The sequence below is a fragment of the Siphateles boraxobius genome, unplaced genomic scaffold (assembly GCF_051911475.1).
Source record: "Siphateles boraxobius isolate OS27281-9 unplaced genomic scaffold, OSU_SipBor_1 46, whole genome shotgun sequence".
Lineage (NCBI taxonomy): Eukaryota > Metazoa > Chordata > Actinopteri > Cypriniformes > Leuciscidae > Siphateles > Siphateles boraxobius.
This window is the reverse complement of record NW_027509097.1, coordinates 12,483,598-12,504,587: the sequence shown is the minus strand read 5'-3', so window position 1 is coordinate 12,504,587 and position 20,990 is coordinate 12,483,598. Positions and strand designations below refer to the sequence as shown.

Below are 20,990 nucleotides of genomic sequence, written 5' to 3'. Positions count from 1 at the left end.
TGATCCTCCAATTTTAGAGAAGTTCAAATTCAAAGTGTTAACAGCCCTGGTGCCATGATGCTGAGATTACAACTGTGTAAAAGCGTTACCTGATGATTAAAAAAAGAGCTTAAACCAGGCAGAACTGGTCTCCAAGACTGGGCAAGATATCAAAAAGTGGGTAATGGTTCTGGCTATACTAGTTGAGGACCAGTTTGGTCAGGCTGGGAGACCAGCAAGACCATCTTAAACCAGGTTTGTAAGAGTAATGCATTCAGGCGAGTTTGTCTAATGCAAACATCTTAAACCAGAATAAGATATTTTGCTGATCAATAACAAAAATTAAACTGTCTTAAAAACTGAATGAAATGTGTCCTTTATTTTGCTTAGCTTTAATTACCAGGTAAATTATAGCATGGATTATAAATGCCAGACTTCCAAATATGACCACTCTCGTGACGGGACCCCATCCTAAAAATGTAAAAGGCAGCTCTGTATACATTTTAACGTGCAAACACCCAATTTAAACTGTGAAAAAATATATGAATGCGTCTAACATTGTGGATAATATTTAGTTTGTATTACATTTGTTTTCTTTCTAATCACTATAGTACTGTTAGATGTATTTATATTTTTATTTATTTTAATCTTTATTTTATTCTATTTGCACTTTTTTTATCGTAAATATTTTAGTTTAATCTTATTTTATCATTTATGCATTTTTCACACTTTTCCCAGACCCCAATTTGAAATCCCTGGAACTATGGCAACATTAAGATTTAGTACATTTATAAAAGCACAATTCAAAGAAAACATTTAATTGACTCTTGGTTTCTTTAGAGTTGCTTTTGGGCTTGAATCGAAATGTAAATGTAAAGTTAAGTGTACAAACAAAGACCTTGTTTGTACACTTAACTTTACATTTACATTTCTGAACTAAAAGAGTTTATAATTATAAATAATAAACCATTATCTTTGAATTTAGGTAAAATAAAATAGAAAAATTTAAACGTTCCTCAATTTATCCATTAGATGGCGATATTGCCTCTAACCAAAATTCAAGTTGTAGTTTTAACTGACCACACACAAACAAAAAAAATATTTAGAAATGTTTTACTCTGAGAGAGGATTAATGGCAACAGAACACACAACAAGAAAAAAAAAACACATGAAAAGAAAGAGATGGTGCTAAAATGGGGGAAAAAATTATAATCTATAGATTATATCAATATCCATTATACCATAAACAATTTTACTGAAATGTTGAACTTTCATCCACTAAGACAATGCTCATCCTGAGGCCCTCACGCCGAAGTCAGTTTTACTTTGGCCGAACGTGACACTATCTCATTGATGAAGCTATTGTTTTGGCCGATGACCTCTGCCTTGAGTGTGCGCAGCTCCTCTTTGACAGCCTCGTCGGACATGCCTCCAACAGGCATTGATTTCACCTTAGCCAGGAAAGCCTCAATGATTTTCTCCCCCTCCTATGGATAAATCCACAAGACAGCACAGCAGTTTATTAACTGTAATATTTGAATGCATTGAGCTTTGCAAATGCAAACATTTCTTTTAATAACACATCTCACCTGTTTCTCCAGGCAGCGTTTTTTGGCTTCAGGTCCAGCTTCTTCACCGGTTCCGGAAATATCCTGGAACTCCTCAAGCTCCAAAGCCTTCTCCCGTGCATTAGCAATCACATGCTTGGGGAAGTTGGCAAGCTCTGCCACATGAATCCCAAAGCTCTGGTCACACACGCCTAATCAAATCAAGCCCAAATAAAACATCATACACCAAGCACAATGGAAATATACAACCCAATCTAAGTTTTCAAAATGATTAAAGAGTGTAGTACGCATTGCTTGCTTGAAAGACACATACCCTTTTTCACCTTGTAGAGCATTGTTAGAGTGCTGTCTGTGGTCAGGGCAGTGACGTGGAGGTTACGGACAGTGGGCACCTGCTGCGCCAGCGCCGTCAGCTCATGGAAGTGAGTGGCAAACAGGCAGAAGGACTTGAGGCGGATAGCGATGTACTCTGAGATTGCCCAGGCCAGACCAAAGCCATCGTATGTGGATGTGCCTCTGCCTAATTCATCAATAATGATGAGGGAATCCTCTGTGGCTGATCTTAAAAACAAACATACAAAACATGACATACATTCATCACAAAAAAGTACTGAAGGGCACAAAATTGCACATTGTAAAATAGGGCCGTCAAAATCAATGCATTCATTTTACATTTCACATGTTAAATATTTAACGCAATTTACACAGCATGTTTTTTTCCCTCCTGCCATTCTTTGGCTAGCGTTACAGTTTTTGATCATGTCAAGTCAAGTCAAGTCAATTTATTTATAGAGCACAACATAAACACAACATTAGTTGATCCAAAGTGCTTTACAGACGGACAAAAATAAAAATTAAAAATTAATAAAGAAAACTATTAATAATAATAAACGAATAAAAGAACATTTCTACGTACATTTACACAGTGTACCATACACAGCGTCACTCAAATGCAAGAGTATAAAAATGAGTCTTTAGGCTAGATTTAAAAGCATTGAGCGATGGAGAGGCCCTGATATTAAAGGGTAAGCTGTTCCAAAGTTTAGGTGCAGCAACCGCGAAAGCTCTGTCGCCTTTTGATTTGCAACGTGAACGAGGAACTGATAAAAGAAGCTGGTTACAGGATCTTAATGACCTAGAGGTTGTATGTGGCTGGATAAGTTCATAGAGATAATCCGGGGTTGATTTTTGGAGAGCCTTATATACAAAAAGAAGGACCTTAAAATCAACTCTAAACTTGACAGGGAGCCAGTGCAATGAAACAAGAACAGGAGTAATATGCTCCCGTTTTTTTGTTCCTGTCAGCAGTCTGGCTGCCGCATTTTGGACCATCTGAAGCCGAGATAGAGTGCTTTGTGGAAGACCGACATATAGAGAATTACAATAGTCCAGTCTAGAAGAGATTAGTGCATGGATGACAATTTCAAGATCTTTTTGAGAAAGAAAATGTTTTACCTTCGCAACAGATCTGAGGTGGAAGAAGCTACTCTTTACAACCGTGTTCACCTGTTTGTCGAATTGTAGTGAAGGGTCAAAATAGACCCCTAGATTTTTTACATAGGGTTGTAAGCTATCACTGAGGGAGCCTAACCTACTTGTCAGAGTAGTATTGAGTGCAGTGGGGCCTAGCAGAAGCACCTCAGTTTTGTCAGTGTTTAGTTGCAGGAAATTGTTCGCCATCCAAATTTTCACTTCATCAAGACATGATAAAAGGAGTTGTATAGAGAAATCATTTTCAAGTTTGATTGGAAGGTAAAGTTGTAGGTCATCGGCGTAGCAGTGATAGTTTATGCCATGTTTCTGGAGAATGGAGCCCAGGGGAAGCATGTAGAGTGAAAACAACAAAGGGCCAAGAATAGAACCCTGGGGAACACCATAAGTGACGGGTGCAGTAGGTGAGGTAAACGACCCGATATTTACTGAAAACGTCCTACCCTTTAAATAAGAGTTGAACCATTGTAATGCCGTGCCTTGAACCCCTACTGTATATTGAAGTCGTTTCAAGAGGATGTCATGGTCAATCGTGTCAAAAGCTGCACTCAGATCTAGCAGTAACAGAATGACAGATGACCCTGAATCAGTAGACAACAATAGATCATTTGTAACTTTAAGCAAGGCTGACTCTGTACTGTGAAGTGCTCTAAAACCAGATTGTAACTTATCCAAAATGTTAAAGGCATCTAATTAAGAAGTAAACTGTGAGAGCACTGCTTTCTCTAAAACCTTTGAAATGAATGAGAGTTTAGAAATTGGCCGGTAGTTACTAAGAACAGATGGATCAAGGTTAGATCTTTTTAGCAAGGGCTGTACAGAAGCATGCTTAAAAGACTCAGGGAAAACCCCAGTGGACAGAGAACTGTTTATAATAGTTAAAAGCGCAGGGCTAATAGTGTCTAATACCTCTCTAAGCAAACGGCCAGGCAGTACATCAGATTGACAGTATGTCACTTTCATTTTGGAAATTAATGCACTTAATTGAGACTGAGACACTGGTTTAAAACTAGTAAAATTACTAGAAGGAGAGATAAGGGGAGAAACAGCCGTGTCAGAAGGAGAGAGGCGAGATCTGATATCTAGTATCTTCTGTACAAAGAAACCTAAGAATTCTATACAGGTCTCGAGATTGCCAACAGGAGCTGAGCAGGTGGCTGGATTAAGAACTGAGTTTATAGTTTTAAAAAGAACTTGTGGCCTGTTTGCATTCATAGCAATTAAATTTGAAAGATATTGAGACTTTTCATCACTGACCGACTTTTGATAGGTGGCAAGACAATCTTTTAAAATTTGATAAGAGACCTGTAGCCCGTCCTTTTTCCACCTGCGCTCAGCCCTTCTGCATTCCCGTCTGAGCACACGGGTAGAGTCATTTAACCAAGGTTGAGAGTTTGATTTAGGTTTTTGCCTTCTAGGCTTCAAAGGGGCAACAATCTCCAATGCAGTAGAGCAGGCAGAGTTGAAGACGAGAACCAACTCATCAGTGTTCATATCAGGTGACAAAGAGACCTCACAATTAGAAAAGGTGGTTGAGAATTCTAGTGCAGTAGTGGCATGAAAAACACGGGAGCAGCACACAGGCTGAAAGAGGACGGGCTGTACATATGGAATTGCAGGTTCAAATAAAACCGAATAGTGATCAGAAATACCAGCATCAAATACTTCACATGAATGCATAGAGAGACCACGAGTCAAAATAAGATCTAGTGTGTGGCCCAGGTTGTGAGTAGGAGAAGAGACACACTGTGCGAAACTGAGTGAGTCAATGAGGTTCATAAAATTTTTAACCATAGGTTTAGAGGGGCAGCAAACATGGATATTGAAATCCCCCAGAACCAACAGTCTATCACAGCGTGACACTTGATTTGACAGGAAGTCTGAGAGCTCATGGATAAACGTTGTGTTGACTTTCGGTGGTCTATAAATCAGGATGCAAATTAGAGGACCATTTAGGTCGATGTGCAATAGTTGTGCTTCAAAACTGGAAAAAGTATCTACGGGCAGTAGTTGACATTTAAATGACTTCTTGAAGATTGTAGCTAGACCACCACCAGATCCATTTGGCCTGGGAGTGCTGTAAAAGGAACAGTCAGGAGGAGATAATTCGCCCAGAGACGAAACATCGTCAGATTTCAACCAGGTTTCAGTCACAAACAGAAAATCCAAGGCATAAGATGAGAAGAAGTTGTTCATAATGAATGTTTTATTTGATAGTGATCTAGCGTTTACTAGAGCCATTTTCACTGAAGGCTGAGCTGATGCAGAGGAAGTTTTAGCTGGTGATAGGGCCCCAAGTGGGGCATATTCCAGAGAACGGTGATTTGCAGAGTTAATATTTCCGCCTTCTCTGCGAGATTTTGTAGACAGCCGACGAGAGGAAGACCAGACGACGGGAATAATACATCCGTCAACTGAGTCAACTGAGTGAGCTGAAGTAGAGAGCCCAGTACAATGTTTGTGGGAGCCCCGATGTATGTAACGAGGCCGGCGGGCGATACCAAGAGCAGCGCAGTGATTGTAAAGATTAGTGGGCAGCGATGACCGAACTTTAGGGTTCAGATGGTGCAGATCCAACGACGAATAAAAAGTCATGTCATAAAAACCCCACCGGCAAAAAGGCAGCAAAGTTTCTTGAGACAGCGCGCAAAAATAAGAAGAAGCAGATAAAAAAGTTACGTGCAATAAAAAGAGGATGATCATCCTAGAGTCGCGCATACCCAGCCAGATTTTAAACCACGTTAGCCAGCACACCGGGCAGCTGAACTACTACACAGTGCAAGTATGTGGAAGATACAGCCCTTTCTAAGACCATATCAACCTGACTAGCATATGGCAACCAATAGTCCGAGAGAAAGTAGAAGCTTACTCACGGAAAACAGTTGAAGTAGCCTGTTTGCTTCGGTGGCGAAAGCTCGCGTTTGGCAGGTAGCAGCTTGACTGAAGGGATGCAGAGACAATTTTTTAAACAGCACAGTAATTCAGCGTTTAAAATCAGCGTTGAAAAAAAAAAAAACACGCTTGAGTAGTCCATAATTAGTCCACAGTTTGTCACGAAAACAAAAGGATAGCGAGATAGCGAGAGAGCAGCGGCTGTCAGAACACGCCAGCGTTCGCTCAGACCGGAAGTGAGTGCTCTCATTCATTGCTCTCATTCATTCAAGTGCTATTCAAGTGCTATTAAACCTTTCAAACGTAAGATGAAAAAGAAAACAATTTCTGTACTGGTGCACTGTCTGTGATGCAGCGCTCTGTGTTCACTCATCGGAAATGCATGCAGAGAAAGCCGCGCCAGTACTGCAATGCTCTTGAACGGACAAAAACACAAAATTATATCAAAATGACAACATTTGGCGAGTATCCTCGAAAGCACCGCATTCTTAAATGAATGTGAGAAAATCCGAGTCATGTGCGTCAGGTTTTAGTGACAGCAGCCTAATAAACCTGCTGCTGTTTGTCATTAATGTTAATAAAAAATTAAAAAATTAATAAAAACTCACTCACTGCTCTTGAATGAATAACCTTTTTAGCTTTAATAAGAATGACTCTATATTCAATTTATAGTTTATGTATTTATGTATATACAATTTATAGTTTATCTGAATATTATTTTAAGTTCACTTAAATTAGAAGTTGATATTTTTAAAAGCCCATTAAATGTTGAAAATTATGGGTTTAAATTATACTGTAATGTTGAATGGCTATAATTAATCGCTAAAACTGAGGGAAAAAATTATTTAATTGAGACATCAGCAGCACTATTGGTTACATTGATACTGGCATTCATTCATAGTGTTTAAGAAAAAGATGCCATTAAACAAATGTTAAAAATATGCCATCTTTATGTTGATTCTATATTTTGGAGATTAAATGGGAAAAATTACTACAAGATAAAAATATATTATGTGATTAATCACAGTTTTTTGAATAAGTTAACTTTCTTATATGATTGACAGCATTTTTGTAAATGTATCAAACGCATAAAATTATGATAATGTATGCTGTAAGCATAAAAAAAAATCATAAAACTTATACAGTTAAACAATTAAATAAATCAAATAATGTTAAATGTGTTTTAAAGAAATTTTCAGGTTCAATACAAGTTACTATGTAATTAAAATTGACAAATCTTGTGTGCATTATAACTGGTTTATCTGTGCACATAATTTTTTTTTATTAATGTGCCCTTGTAATCTTTAATCAAAATAACTACGATATCTCTTCTCTGATAATGTGTTCACCGGCACGAGGGCCGGACAAACTGTCACTCACATGAGATCACAGCAATAGCAAACAACAATCCAATCAATTCCTGATGGACAAAAACAAGTCCTGTACTACATTGTTTCTTGTTCGAGAAGCCATTTCACTCGGATATACATCACAATAGGAAATAAATGACTATCGCAACTTCCATTTCATGCCGACTAAGTTAATTTGAGAGCATTTGTGGCATAATGTTGATTACCACAAAAAAATCTAGATTAGTCCCTCAAAAAATCAATGTTACAGTGAAGCATTTACAATGGTAGTGAATGGGGACCATTTTTGGAGGACTTCAAAAGCAGAAATGTGAAGCTTATAAATTTATAAAAAGACTTACATAATTCTTCTGTTAAAACTTGAGTAATCGATTAGTAAAACTATTTTAATTATTTAGTCACTTTAGTGTTTATGCCAATTTTGTTATAGCAACAAAGTTTTGTAAGTGACTTACCACACTAAATACGGTTTACATCTTGTGCCTAAACAAGCGGGTATAATGAGTACTTTCATATTTACAGATTGGTCACATTTACTTCCATTGTAAGTGCCTCAACAGTAACCCAGACTTTACTTTTAGGGACAAGTGGAAATTGATTGTTGATCAGAGGTGGAAAGTAATGAATAAAATTTACCCGCATTATGTTATTGAGTTGTTTTTTTGTGTACTTCTACTTTTTTAAAATCTGTAATTTTACTTAAATACATTTTGATTGAAGTATTGTACTTCGCTACATTTTAAATCAAATCCGTCACTGAGTAAAAAATAAATAAAATAATAATACAAGGGGGGAACAAAAGTTCTCCAGAAACTACTGCAAGGGCAGGAGAACAAAATGTGCAAAAGAAAAAAAGTGATGTAACGCTGTCGAATGCTAACCATTGCCAGTATGGGAAATATTTGGATGTAGAAAAAACGCATGGTTGTCCTCGAGGATAAATATACAATTTGCAAAAAATGCGAATTTCGGACTCAGTGTGCAAGGACCTTGACACAGATGTCACGTAAAAGACGCACACTGATGGATGGATAAATAAATCGAAAGTAGAGCTGTGCAATAATTCAAATCGCGACATGGTCTGTGAATATTAAAGCGCAAAAAGACTGCTATATAAATAATTTTCTTGATCTGCGTTGCGTGTCTCTGTGGTAATGAGCTGCGCCACTTCCTCTACTACATACTCAAGCTCATGGTGTTTTCAGCGTCTCACAAACAATACGAGGACGTGAATGCATGAACATTTCCAGAGCTGCTCTGAGAGAACGCCTAATGAGCATTTTCATCATTTTATTTGAGAAAAACCAAGAGAGTGTCAAATACACTCTGGATCAGGTCTTTACTACAACCAGTCAAAAAAAGAGTTCGGTTTAACTAGGAGAAATTATGAAAGAAATATATTACTATTGTAGGCCTACAATAGAACGCACTTCTCAGAATAATAACAACAACAATAAGAAGACAATTTATTTGAATATTATTTAAGGAATATTTTTTGTCCATGATTTAATTTTAGTAAATCTGTTTTGCAGCACCCCAAAAAACAAAAGGATAAAGGTTTACATTTTCTTTTGATTACCACCGTTTTTGATAATATATTTGTATTTAATCATAAAAAGACAAAATAATTTTGTGAATAAAATAGTCATAGGACTCTATTGCTCTTAAGCATTTCAATAAATTGTTAATGTTAAAAATAAGTTGTTAATCTAATTCATTATCAATTATCGAATTTAGTTGATTAGACAAGTTTTATTGAAATTTTAATAAATAAAACAAACCAAATGGTTTCAAGCATTTGTTCAACCAAAAAAAACCTGTTTACATTCATTTAGCTGTCATTTTATCTGATGATAATAACAATAATAACCATAATTTAATAATACCGTTTATTTATTTATTTAGTAATTGATTAATACTGTAAACTGTGATATTTTCTGAGATGGTTATCATACTGTGAAAATCTACAACCCAGGAGAGTCCCCCTCCCCCGCGGTTTAAAAAAGAAACTCAGTAACTTTTACTCGGAGTAAATTTTAAATGAGCTACTTTTTACTTTTACTTGAGTAGATTTTTAGACCCGTAATTTGACTTGAACTTAAGTAAAATTTCATTGAAGTATTAGTACTTTTACTTGAGTAGAATATTTTAGTACTCTTCCCACCTCTGTTGTTGATTACCACTGAATCTACAAATGCTGTCAATTCAGCTTAACTTGCACAGAACCTGGGAAATTCTTTTAAAAATAATGGGAGTACAAAATTTCAAATGTGAGTTCTGACCGAAGAATAGCAGCCGTCTCCAGCATCTCAGCCATAAAGGTGGACACTCCTTTGATTTGGCTGTCCCCCGCACCCACTCGAGCGAGCACACAGTCCACCACGCTCAGCTCTGCCTCATCACATGGCACAAAACAGCCAATCTGTGCCATCAGCACGATCACACCCACTTGGCGGATGTATGTAGATTTACCACCCATATTTGGACCTAAAAATATCAGAAAAAGGCCTTCTATCATATAGATTATGGATTAATGCATTTATGGACATGAATCTTCAATTTAATGCTAGTACTCAGTACGCACTTGCTAATTTTTATAATCCTCCAATCAAATAAGAGCTGACCTGTGATGATATGAAACATCTCCTCGCCCCTTGTAAAGGTGACATCATTGGGGATAAAAGCCACATCATCTTGGGCTTCAACACAGGGATGTCTTGCCGCTTTCACAAGGAGTCTCCCTGATCCTTTCTCTAGTATTTTGGGCCTAATGTAAGGCACTGGGGCAGCATGGGACACCACGGCAAAGCTCACCACGGTATCTAGCTGAGCTATTACCTCATTTAGAGACTGTACTGGATCCACATAGCCTATGGTACAAACACAGGGTTACTGAACTAATCATTCTCAACAAGCAAACAACATTATTAACCAAAATTAAAAATAGCGTAATGTTAATGACCAAATTGACTAAAAGGATAACATGTTCAATATATATTAATGTTGATAAACAAAAAAATAATTTAAAATGATAAACCTGGATAAATTCACAATGAAATGAAAAAAAGTTTAATGTAACATTGCCGTATTATAAACTATACATGAGATCGCACCAGTTAGCAAACGACAACCAATTAGCCAACAATCCAAACAATTGCAAAAAGACTAAATCAAGTCACCCCGATATTTCTTGTTCGAGAAGCTGTTTCACTCGGATATGTCACTATGTAAGAAGGGAAAATCAGAATGTCCATATCATGCCAACATCATTTAAAATTTAAATGCTTAAATTACAACAATTCTTTCCTAAAGTGCATTATTTGAGCTGTTGTCTAACCTGTCATTTTTTAAGTATATTATTGGATATTATTGCAACATTTGTTTTGACAAATACCATGTAAATAAAATGTTTATTTTACTTTAATGCTCGAGCTCTTTCATTCTGATTGGATTCTGTCTCCAAAACAATGTTTTTATCGTTCATCAGTTGAAAAAATCGCTCCAAAAAACATTTCAACGGTAACATTCCTCTGTCATTGTCATAGTTGTGGTGTGGAAGTCCCTATTCTCATAGAATTCGAGCAATTAGTATAGATATAGGTAACATCCTTCGTGTGTACGGACCTTTACTTTAAAAAGGTTTATTTTATTTTTTTATTGTTTTTGAGGAGGGGGGTTTTATACTCCGTAATAATATTGTCTCTTTTTTGGGATATTATTCTCTGTATTAATGGTACAGAGAGAGCCTTACCTGTATTGTATCCAGAATTACAATCAAATTAAAGAGAAAAGTTCAAAAACCACAGGACAGGGAACAACCCTTTAGACATGAATGACTCTCACCAGCGGCTATGCTGATGATCTCTTTGACGATGGCGTTCTGAGCCTCTTCATACTCTTCTCTGCTTTTAATGTACTCTTCATTCAAAGAACTCAGCTTACTGTTAAACACACAACACAATCACTTACTAAGAACTCCAACCATTAGCTGCACCAATATTTGAACATCTCATGCAACATCCTTGCCTGTTAGTGAATCGCACTCCGTTCTTCTGTACATCTAAAGTTGTGAATTTCTTGTTGTTGCGAAGGCTCTTTTCTTCTTTGCACGTGACTCGGAAAAAGTAACCGATCTGTGCATTGGAATCAAGCTTCACAGTCTTGGCTGCTTCCAGCCCTAAAGGTCAACATTTGTTACTAGTTCAACACCAAAATGCTTAATAGCGAAATGCATTTCAATTCCATACTTTGATCACTTACCAAGCTCACGAGCCGCACTGCTCAGAGCGGCCTGCATGGATTTCTCCAAACGATCCATGTTCTCCCTTAGCTCACTCAAAGTGGGATCAAATGAGGGTTTTACCAGGAACTCGTGATGCTCAACCTGACAAAAAACGACACATTTGTTAGTGTTACACATTTAAGGAATTTGAGTACTCAATGATTTTAAAGTTTGCTTAAAGCAAACGACAAACAAATGACAAGACATTAAAACAAATGATAAGAGCAGACCTGGTTCATGTCCAGTGTGGTTTCAATCATCTCCTGAAATTTTGAGAAGTCAGAGATGAGGTCGTTAAGAGGAGAGATGAATGCAGCGTGCAGGAGGAACTGATGTTTCCCTGTTAACAGATTAAAATACAGCTGTCACTCATTGTGGTGTCCCACAACAAAATTTGTTGCTCAAATGCAAATTAGAATGTTAACAGACAACATTTTGCAGGCATGTGGACAGCTAAAGACAAAAAGGAAGGAAAATCTGACCCGCCCACACTACTCTCAAAATACAGCGGCTCAGATATTTATTATATAATGACATCACAGTTGTTGCGGTTTAATGGTCGCACTAAGCCAGGGGTTGCGACCCTTTTTGACCAAAGAGCCATTTTTTCAATAACATTTTAATTACAGTAACTTTTTTAGGTCCATAAACAATTAAAAACAAACAAATATGCAACACATAAATAATAAGTTGCAATTTGGAATTAATTGTGCAGGGCTTTTACTGTGAGGTCGAGTTGCCAACTGAGTGTGTGTGGGTAATGAACAACACACACAGTGCTTACATCTACTGTGTTTACGTGAATACTCGACATCTTGGCATTTTGACAAAGCATCCTATCAGTAGTGGATTCAGTTCTCTTTCGCGGCTTATTTAATTTTATTTGTAACAACAAGCACATCTTGTTCTTTTCTTTTTCTCATTCAGGTTTCCTTATTAATAACTTCAAACATTATCGTCAACTGAAATCTGCGCAGATTATCATAATTACAACATTTATAGGACATAAATGGTGTCTGTGGCAAAAGCGAAAGTACCCAGTGAAATGTTTCGAAATGTCTTTTGGCAGAGCAAAGCACCAGTTTCAATAAAAGGATACGTTTCAGTCCAGTCACTTTTTTATATTCTTTACATTTTTGCTGCCGTCCTAAAAAAAATGTGCCATTACCACAAACAAGCTATGTAGCTGCTTGAATCTGAGTGCAGGAGCGCTAGGTTAGCATAGAAAGTGGTTTGCAGTTGATTGCTGTCGTGACACTCACAAACAGCACTGAACACGCACATTGGCTGGTACAACTTGAAATATATTAAAATGTATTATAATGAACTTTTCATTAAGTAGACTGTACAACAAAGGAATTGTAATTGGCTGCCGTTTCTGCAGAAAGCTGATTCTCTGTGGATACATCTAATTTTTATATCGATCATTTGTTGGTAAAGGGCGAGAGACCTGGTGAGTCACACAATTTGTTGTCAAAGACCCAGGTGTGGCTCCCAAGCCATAGGTTCCCGACCACTGCACTATGCTATATAACATTTTCACAACCATGTATTGTCCAAATCCATAAAAAAAGTTAACCAGTAACTTGTAAGTAACTGTTTCAACCCCGATTTTCTCTCATTTTGAGGATTTGAACCCTGGCTAACATGCTAAGGACGTCCTGCAGATGCCGGTGTGAGCTCGTGCAGAGATGTCAGGAGCATCAAGGTGCATTACATAAATTTATTAGAAAACATAACATTTGCAGTTTATTTAGTCATTTTTAAGGCCATTTTTAAGGTTTCAATCATCATACAATTACGATTTATGATCTCGGATTCACGCATTTCACGTGGGTCATACTTTTCAGGTCGGAAAATACAGAGATCTGTATAAATACTGAAGAAAAACTGCTTACCACAGTATCTCTCCAATGCCAGCACCAGACTCGGCAGTTGCCCCACAGCTTGATAGACCCGATAACAGTCCTGTAAAGTAGAGCTCTGACGCTGGAACTTCTTTGCCATCCGGTTCAGATCTGGAAAACGCCGGAGAAGATCCTCTTGACAACTTTTCCTCAGCTCAGAATCTTCCACAAAAGTCTCCACAAGGTCCAGTCTGCACAACATGACCACATATATCATCCACCCACCACCCACTCGAACCTATGATTTTCCCTGATATAGATATCCGCACCCGATCATCACACATTATAATTATTCAAAAATTCTCATTGTTAAGCATGCTAGTTAAAAATGGCAAAAATTGCATCTCCTAATAGCCTAAACACAGGCTTTACTCCCTTCAAACATAAATTGTCACTGCAACTTCCCAAACACACATACACACTATATTAAATGCGTTCATCCCAAGCAAAGGCTGGATAAAGGCTTTATGAGCTTATTGTCATATTCATATGAAGCGCTTCACAGCCGTTATCGCATTCCTTGCACTTGATTCGTCCTGGTTAACTATTTCAGTAATATGTTCCCACGAATAATTTCTGATATGCTTGAGTGTATTTTTAGAAAGCTTTTAAGTTAAGCAATAATGTAGGCTTTTTTGCCTTTGTGTTTTATATACTGATATACAGTGATGTGAATAAGTTAGGACACCCATGCTAAAGTTGCCTAAAAAGAGGAATAAAAAAATTATCTTTTGGAAATTGATCTTAATGCCTTAATTAGAAAAATGAGGAAAAATCCAACCTTTAAGGACACCAATTTTCTTTGTGTATGAATAATGTATCATAAATAAATAAATGTTCTTCCTTAAAATACAGGGTGCATAAGTCAGGACACCCCTATGTTAAATTCCCATAGAGGCAGGCAGATTTTTATTTTTAAAGGCCAGTTATTTCATGGATCCAGGATAATATGCATCCTGATAAAGTTCCCTTGGCCTTTGGAAATAAAATAGACCCACATCGTCACACACCCTTCAACATACCCAGAGATTGGCATGGGGTACTTTCCATAAGATCATCTTTCAATGCAAAATCAAACCAGCTATTAGGCTAACTGAAATAAAACCATGCCAATCTCTTGGTATGTTGAAGGGTATGTGATGATGTGCGGATATTTTAATTCCAAAGGCCAAGGGAACTTTATCAGAATGCATATTATCCTGGATCCATGAAATAACTGCCCTTTAAAAATAAAAATTTGCCTGACTCTATGGGAATTTAACATAGGGGTGTCCTGACTTATGCACCCTGTATTTTAAAGAAGAGCATTTATTTATTTATGATGCATTATTCACAAAGAAAATTGGTGTCCTTGAAGGTTGGATTTTTCCTCATTTTTTTAATTTCCAAAAGATGATTTATTCCTCTTTTTAGGCAACTTTAGCATGGGTGTCTTAACTTATTCACATCACTGTAGGTGCTCTAGGTATTTTATCTTTTATTGGTTCCCCTGAAGAGGTATACATTGTTGATGAAAATGAAAGTAAAAGAGTGCAACGTACAACAAAGTTGTACAAACAAACGCAACGTTTGCGTTACGTTTGTTGCGTTTTACAGTGAAATGAGATTTCGGTGTCTTTATTTTAATCAACACAATAATGATTTATCTCTCTTCGACCCGTGACTCATTTCAATAGAATTTTTTTTACCTGGCCTGCCAATCCGCGGATTTTCCACAGTCTCCACGGATATAACCGTGTTAAACAAACATTTTTTTCAAAGACTTTTATTGAGAAGGATGCATTAAATTGATCAAAAGTGACAGTAAATATATTTAATGTTAGAAACGATTTGTTCCAAACAAATGCTTTTCTTTTTAACACCATGCTATCCTAACTATTCATCACAGAATGGAGAAAAAAAATTGGTAGCACCTATTTTACAGTTCCGTTTCGCATGTACATATACATTATACATTGTACATTATACGTATTGTAGTAATTACAATAACTGGGTAATAAATGGATACTAACCCTGTATCTACCTCTAAACCTAATCTAAGACCATGTAGTTACCTTATATTACTCAGTACTGACTTGGTGAGTACACCAAGTTCATTCAGGTTTATTTTGTGCTGTAACTAGCAGGAAAGCGGAAGAGATGATCGGGGTCTGCCGCTTTGCTTGAACTGATGCACAACAGCGATTGGTCACACCACGCTAAAGAGCTCCAAAACAGTATTTATTGTTTGAATTTTATAATAAAATGGACAGAATTTAAAATCTGTGTTTGTTTCACATCAAAAGTAACAAAAGAGAAAGCTTGTTGTGATTTATTGGCATAATAAAGTACTGTTCATTCATTAACTGAAAACAGCATAGCCCGACATTCTTGGGATTTAAGAATCGATATCGGGTCATAAAAAAGAGAATCAATTAAAATAAGGAATATTTTTTACCCAGACCATATATATAGCAAACAAAAGTCTCACCTTTCTTCTATCTTGTTTTTGTCAATGAGAGGCTGTTTGATCCACTGGTTGACCAACCGCTGTCCTTGAGGGGTACGGCATTTGTTTAAAAGGCCTGCCAAGGAGTGTGTGCCAGTGGCATCATCAGAGGAACCCTGAGAAATCATAGAAGAAGAACATATACAGGAATTCAAAATAACCCTTCGCTGAAGAAATAGCATATTTTTGTGTTTTTGAATAGCCCCTGACCTGGAAGAGATTCAGGGCCTGCACAGCAGCATTATCTAGACGCATGTACTGGTTGAGGTCAAAAGTGGTCATTTTGAAGGAACCGAAATTGGCCTCATCTGAGAGAAGCTCCAGGTATTTGATGACTGCTTCTAAGCAAGACATTGCAATCTGGAAAAGCAATAACCTGGTTAAATCTCCAGGGGAACCACCTGAAATGACACACTTGTATCTTGTTGCAGCGGCCCAAACCTGCTTCTCCATCTCTGGAAGGGCAGCACTGGACACCGTCTCTCCCTTGCGGGCCTTCAGTAGGCGATTCAGATCCTGCACAATGTCTTTGGTTGTGAACTCAGATTTCTTCCTGTCTGTAAGCAGAATGCCACCCCGTTGTACAACCTGATAATTATAAATGGCATGTATGAAAGAATTATTATGGTTATAAAATCTTGGTCTATGGATACAGTGAAATTAATGGGGTCATGAAATGTATTTCCAGATCTTTATATTATGTTTCTGGAGGTTAGCCTTTGAAGTAGCCTAAGTGAAATTTTTTTCATCAAAAAAGTTAAAATATTTATAAAAATTATAATTTCCTATCCTCATTTCCAACGTTGGACGGTCTTACTCAAAAGCAATATGACACACATGAGTTGGAAGTCATCATAAAAACCAAAATGAACAATTCTTATTTTGTTATTGAATATTGCAGTATTTATTATAAATGATTTATCCATGCAGTTTTAATCGTTAATCAAAATAACTGCTTCCTCGTGCAACAACATTTCTTCTCTGATGCCACGTTTACTGGTGCGAGGGCAGGACGACCTGTGACATCACAGCAATAGCTAACGCCGATGGAGCAATTTGCAGAGCGGGCACGGTACGCGATCACATAAGTCAAACTAAACAGACTTTGGGGGTCAAACTTGTTCGGGCACGGTTCAGATCGCCAAAACTCAAACAAAAACTCATACTTTAAACTGTCGTGTTACCTTTAAGGTATGAAACTTGTTTGTTTTTATTGTAGAGTAACTATTTCAATTAACATTTTCTGACCCCTTCAAAATTCTGGCTGATTTAAGCTGCAAATCATTTTCATTTTATCATTTTTCAAATCATTTTTTCAGAATGTTCATTGAATCCGACATCCTACCTGCCTGTCAACAAATGTCTTTCCATACCTCCGTGCACCTCGCGCAGACATCACGCATCATCAGCGCGTTTCATGCAATGCAGACAGACATCAGTCACTGAGCATCGCATCCGAAACAACAGCCAGAAAGAACCAGTGTATAGATGCATTTTTATGTATATATATATCGTCTGTGGAAGGAGGACCTATAAAATGTTCATCCAATCATTGAATTTGGTCAGAACGAATGATACAATGTCCTACCTGCCTGTCAACATATGTATTTCTATACCTCCGTGCACCCTGCTCGCAAAGATGTCACATGTCATAAGCGCGTTTCATGCTATGCAGAGTTAGACAGACCTCAGTCACTGAGCACCACAACCGAAACAGCAGTCACCTTTTACAGTTCCTCCTGAACCAAAACAACCAGCTTATGCTGCATTCACGCGATAACTACTGTAATTTGTCAGAGATGGAAACCTGTGAATTTATAGGCTACTCTGAGCGGTTCTTGACTCGAATCTACGCGTTACAACACTATCAACGCAGAAATGAATCTGCAGCAGTCAGGTGGTACAGGTCAATGCTCTTTAAGTTGTTTATGTTCATTATTATTGTAATGTTATGTGCTTTGAGACATGAGGTAGTTTAACCCTGTTGTTGTGCTGAATTCTGACCCCAGCCAAATTATTACCCCCCTAATATTGGAAGGTTTAGGATTAGTTGTGGGGGAGGGGCTAGGATTATGCAAGTAGTGACTTCAACATGGGTTTTAAAAAAAATAAAATTAGGCAGTCGAAATTCGGCACAATACCGTCTCTCGCCTCATGACACTTTTGTTTGCTCCCTGCTGAATGCGTTCACGTGTTTTGAGGGAGATGTGGCTTTGGAGACGCTCTGAAGGGAGGGTGGGATCTTATGCTTTCAAAGCGAACTCGCTAATGCTAGCCTCTCTGAAAATCGCTTACCCTAATTTAAATCTTAAATAAAAAATCTCTATTATCAGTTAACTGACATGGCACCAATATACCATGCACCCCTATCTTGTTTCAAAACACACAAACTGGCATCTATAAGAAAGTTACCTGTTTGAGTTTCCCATGGTCTCCACCTGCATCTCCTCCAGGAAGCACACACTCTTTGGGCCCGATTTGCACAAGAAGAGCCTCCAGATTGGAAAACTGATCATTGTCTGGGAATTCACACACACCGAGTTTCCTGAGTGTGCTGTCTACATAGCCAACACCGACAACACGTTGTCCATCAACCCCGGTGCCAAGACGAACCCCAACGACACCGGCTGCACCCTCCCCAGGTCCTGCTCCACTGCCAAACAAAATCTCCTCGAACTGGGTCAGGTTTCCTGGAGAAGCCTGGAATGCAAAATAAAAAAATGATGAGATTGGGAGGGGTGATACTGAGTATAAAATGATCAAAACAGTAAAGAATGTAAGATACCTTGAAAGATATCTGCCAGTCATGATCTTTGCTATTCTTACTGGCATTCTTGAAAACTTCCACCCGGTACTGCCTGACCAGCAGCAGGTCCCTCACAAATGACTCAAAGTTCATCTTACTGAGGACCACACTCTCCAACCTCTTGTTTCCTGTGTAAATTCAAAGTATATTAATTAGACCTAATTACAGATAATAATCAAATAAAAAAATCAATAATCTACTGATGCAGTTTAGGCAAGATGCATATATCTGCACAATAGAAAGAAAAAAAGAACCAGATATCGTTAATGAACAGATATTTTATTAAATAATCCTATAACTTTATAGCCAACCTGTTCCCAGGTTTTTGATGACTCCGTTTGTCTTGAAAACCTCCTTTGCTGCAAAAACCGCATCTTTTCCGTGTACCGTATAGTAATCGTTTCGATCGAATACTCTCACGGTGGTGTCAGGTTTCTCAGGCATAGAAAAATAAAAATTCAAGAATCCATGTTCAGACGCACTGTCCATAGACAGATTTTGTTTAGGTTGCACCGCCATGCTGGAAACTCCCGCCACAGACCTGGCGCGCCGGGAGGGTCAAAGGCAAACGGGGCGGAGCTATAATGACGACGACCATAATTCAAATGAAGAACGGTTATTTTGTAAGAATTCTTTTAAACTTATGCATCGCTACTATCCTGTTAAAACCTTCATTGTGTCAAGATATAAATAGAGTATAGATGTGAATTGTACTTTTTGTGATTCACAACCCTAACTTTTTTTTGCCATTGTACAAGAAAACTCTTGCAGGATATGCAAAAGTTTGCCAGTTCATTGTACTTTTCATATATAAAGACTTTGAGCTTTATTTTAATGATGTTTGGGTTTTTCACTTTTGAGAAGCAATATGATTTTTTTGCAACTTTATTTTGCATTTTTCTCACCTTCAAAAAGATAGGATTGATATTAAAGGGATAGTTCGCCCAAAAATTTTAATATTTCATCATTTACTCACCCTCAAGTTGTTCCAAACCTGTTTAAGTTTCTTTCTTTAGCTGTACACAACTGCACACAAAAGAAGATATTTTGAAGAATGTCAGTAACCAGTTGTGGGGCACCATTGACTTCCATATAATTTTCCCCCAAACTAGTCAATGGGGCCCATCAACTGTTTGGTTATCCATATTTTTCAAAACTTATTTTGTGTTCAGCAGCATAAATAAATTCCTACTGGTTTGGAACAACTTGAGGATGAGTAAATGATGACCAAATTTAAATTTTTGGTGAAATATCCCTTTAAATCTTTATCCACCTCCTGTAATATATCTATTGTAACAATTCTTTATATGGCACTTGTGTATTCTGTGGATTTGAAAAAGAAAGAACTCCTTATTGGTCTACCACTGTCTCTAATCAGAATTGTTCTCGAAGGATTTGGGGATTATATTAGGAAAAAAACTGGGATGTTTAGTAAGGATTAGTATTTAATGTGCTAGTTTATTTTATTTCTAAGACTTTTTAGCAATACAAACAAATGCATATTGTAGAGTTATATAATTATTTATATATGTAATTATATGTATAATCAATTATTATTATTATTATTATTATTATTATTATTATATTGGGTAAAGTTAAACACCAAATGCATATGAATTATATACTTTGCACATCCAGTTGCTCACATCTAATAAATGTTGAGTCGTCCATTAGCCTTTTAGAAAACATTTTTTAATAATGCTAACAAATGATTCAATTGAAACTGATATTAATATTACTATATACAAACACCTATTTTCTGTCTTGTGGCATTAAATAAAAACACAAGTAAACAAATGTTCCGCAGCAAAGATGTGCATAGTATAATGCTCTTAATATTCTAATATAATATCAAGGGTATAATTATTATATAATTATTATATAAGCCATCTTTTTCTTATATAAGTGTGAGCTGGAAATACATACATCTTATTAAAAAAGAACTGAGAACAATATAATCCATACATCATCCCTATGCTGTTGCAATAATAATGTACAATGATAAGTCCTTAATCCAGCTATTTACTGACTTTTATTCATAATATGATACTGTCTCAGGACTTGTATTGTTTAACATGCAAGAATAGCTGTCATAATCAACAGCATAGTGGTTCTGAATGTCTGAATCACAGTTATATCTGATTGAAAATAGTTGTTTTGCATGTGCCGGGTTAATTACAGATCAGTGAGGTCACATTTAATGATGG

General features: G+C 37.1%; 2 protein-coding genes across 2 annotated transcripts in view; one reads left to right on the top strand and one right to left on the bottom strand.

Annotated features, from left to right (window-relative positions):
• Positions 1–20,990, top strand: part of calm2b (calmodulin 2b, (phosphorylase kinase, delta)) — a 376,281-nt gene that overhangs the window by 342,994 nt on the left and 12,297 nt on the right. The gene's annotated exons all lie outside the window — the stretch shown is intronic.
• Positions 650–19,352, bottom strand: msh2 (mutS homolog 2 (E. coli)). Its single transcript, XM_077200884.1, has 16 exons — positions 19,095–19,352; positions 18,763–18,911; positions 18,390–18,677; positions 16,419–16,565; positions 16,188–16,337; positions 15,960–16,093; positions 13,481–13,680; positions 11,813–11,922; positions 11,561–11,684; positions 11,327–11,477; positions 11,144–11,241; positions 9,925–10,170; positions 9,583–9,787; positions 1,861–2,108; positions 1,569–1,738; positions 650–1,466 (listed from the first exon to the last, which is right to left on the bottom strand). The coding sequence occupies exons 1-16, from the start codon at positions 19,300–19,302 to the stop codon at positions 1,284–1,286; spliced, it is 2,811 nt and encodes a 936-aa protein (XP_077056999.1). The 5' UTR covers positions 19,303–19,352; the 3' UTR covers positions 650–1,283.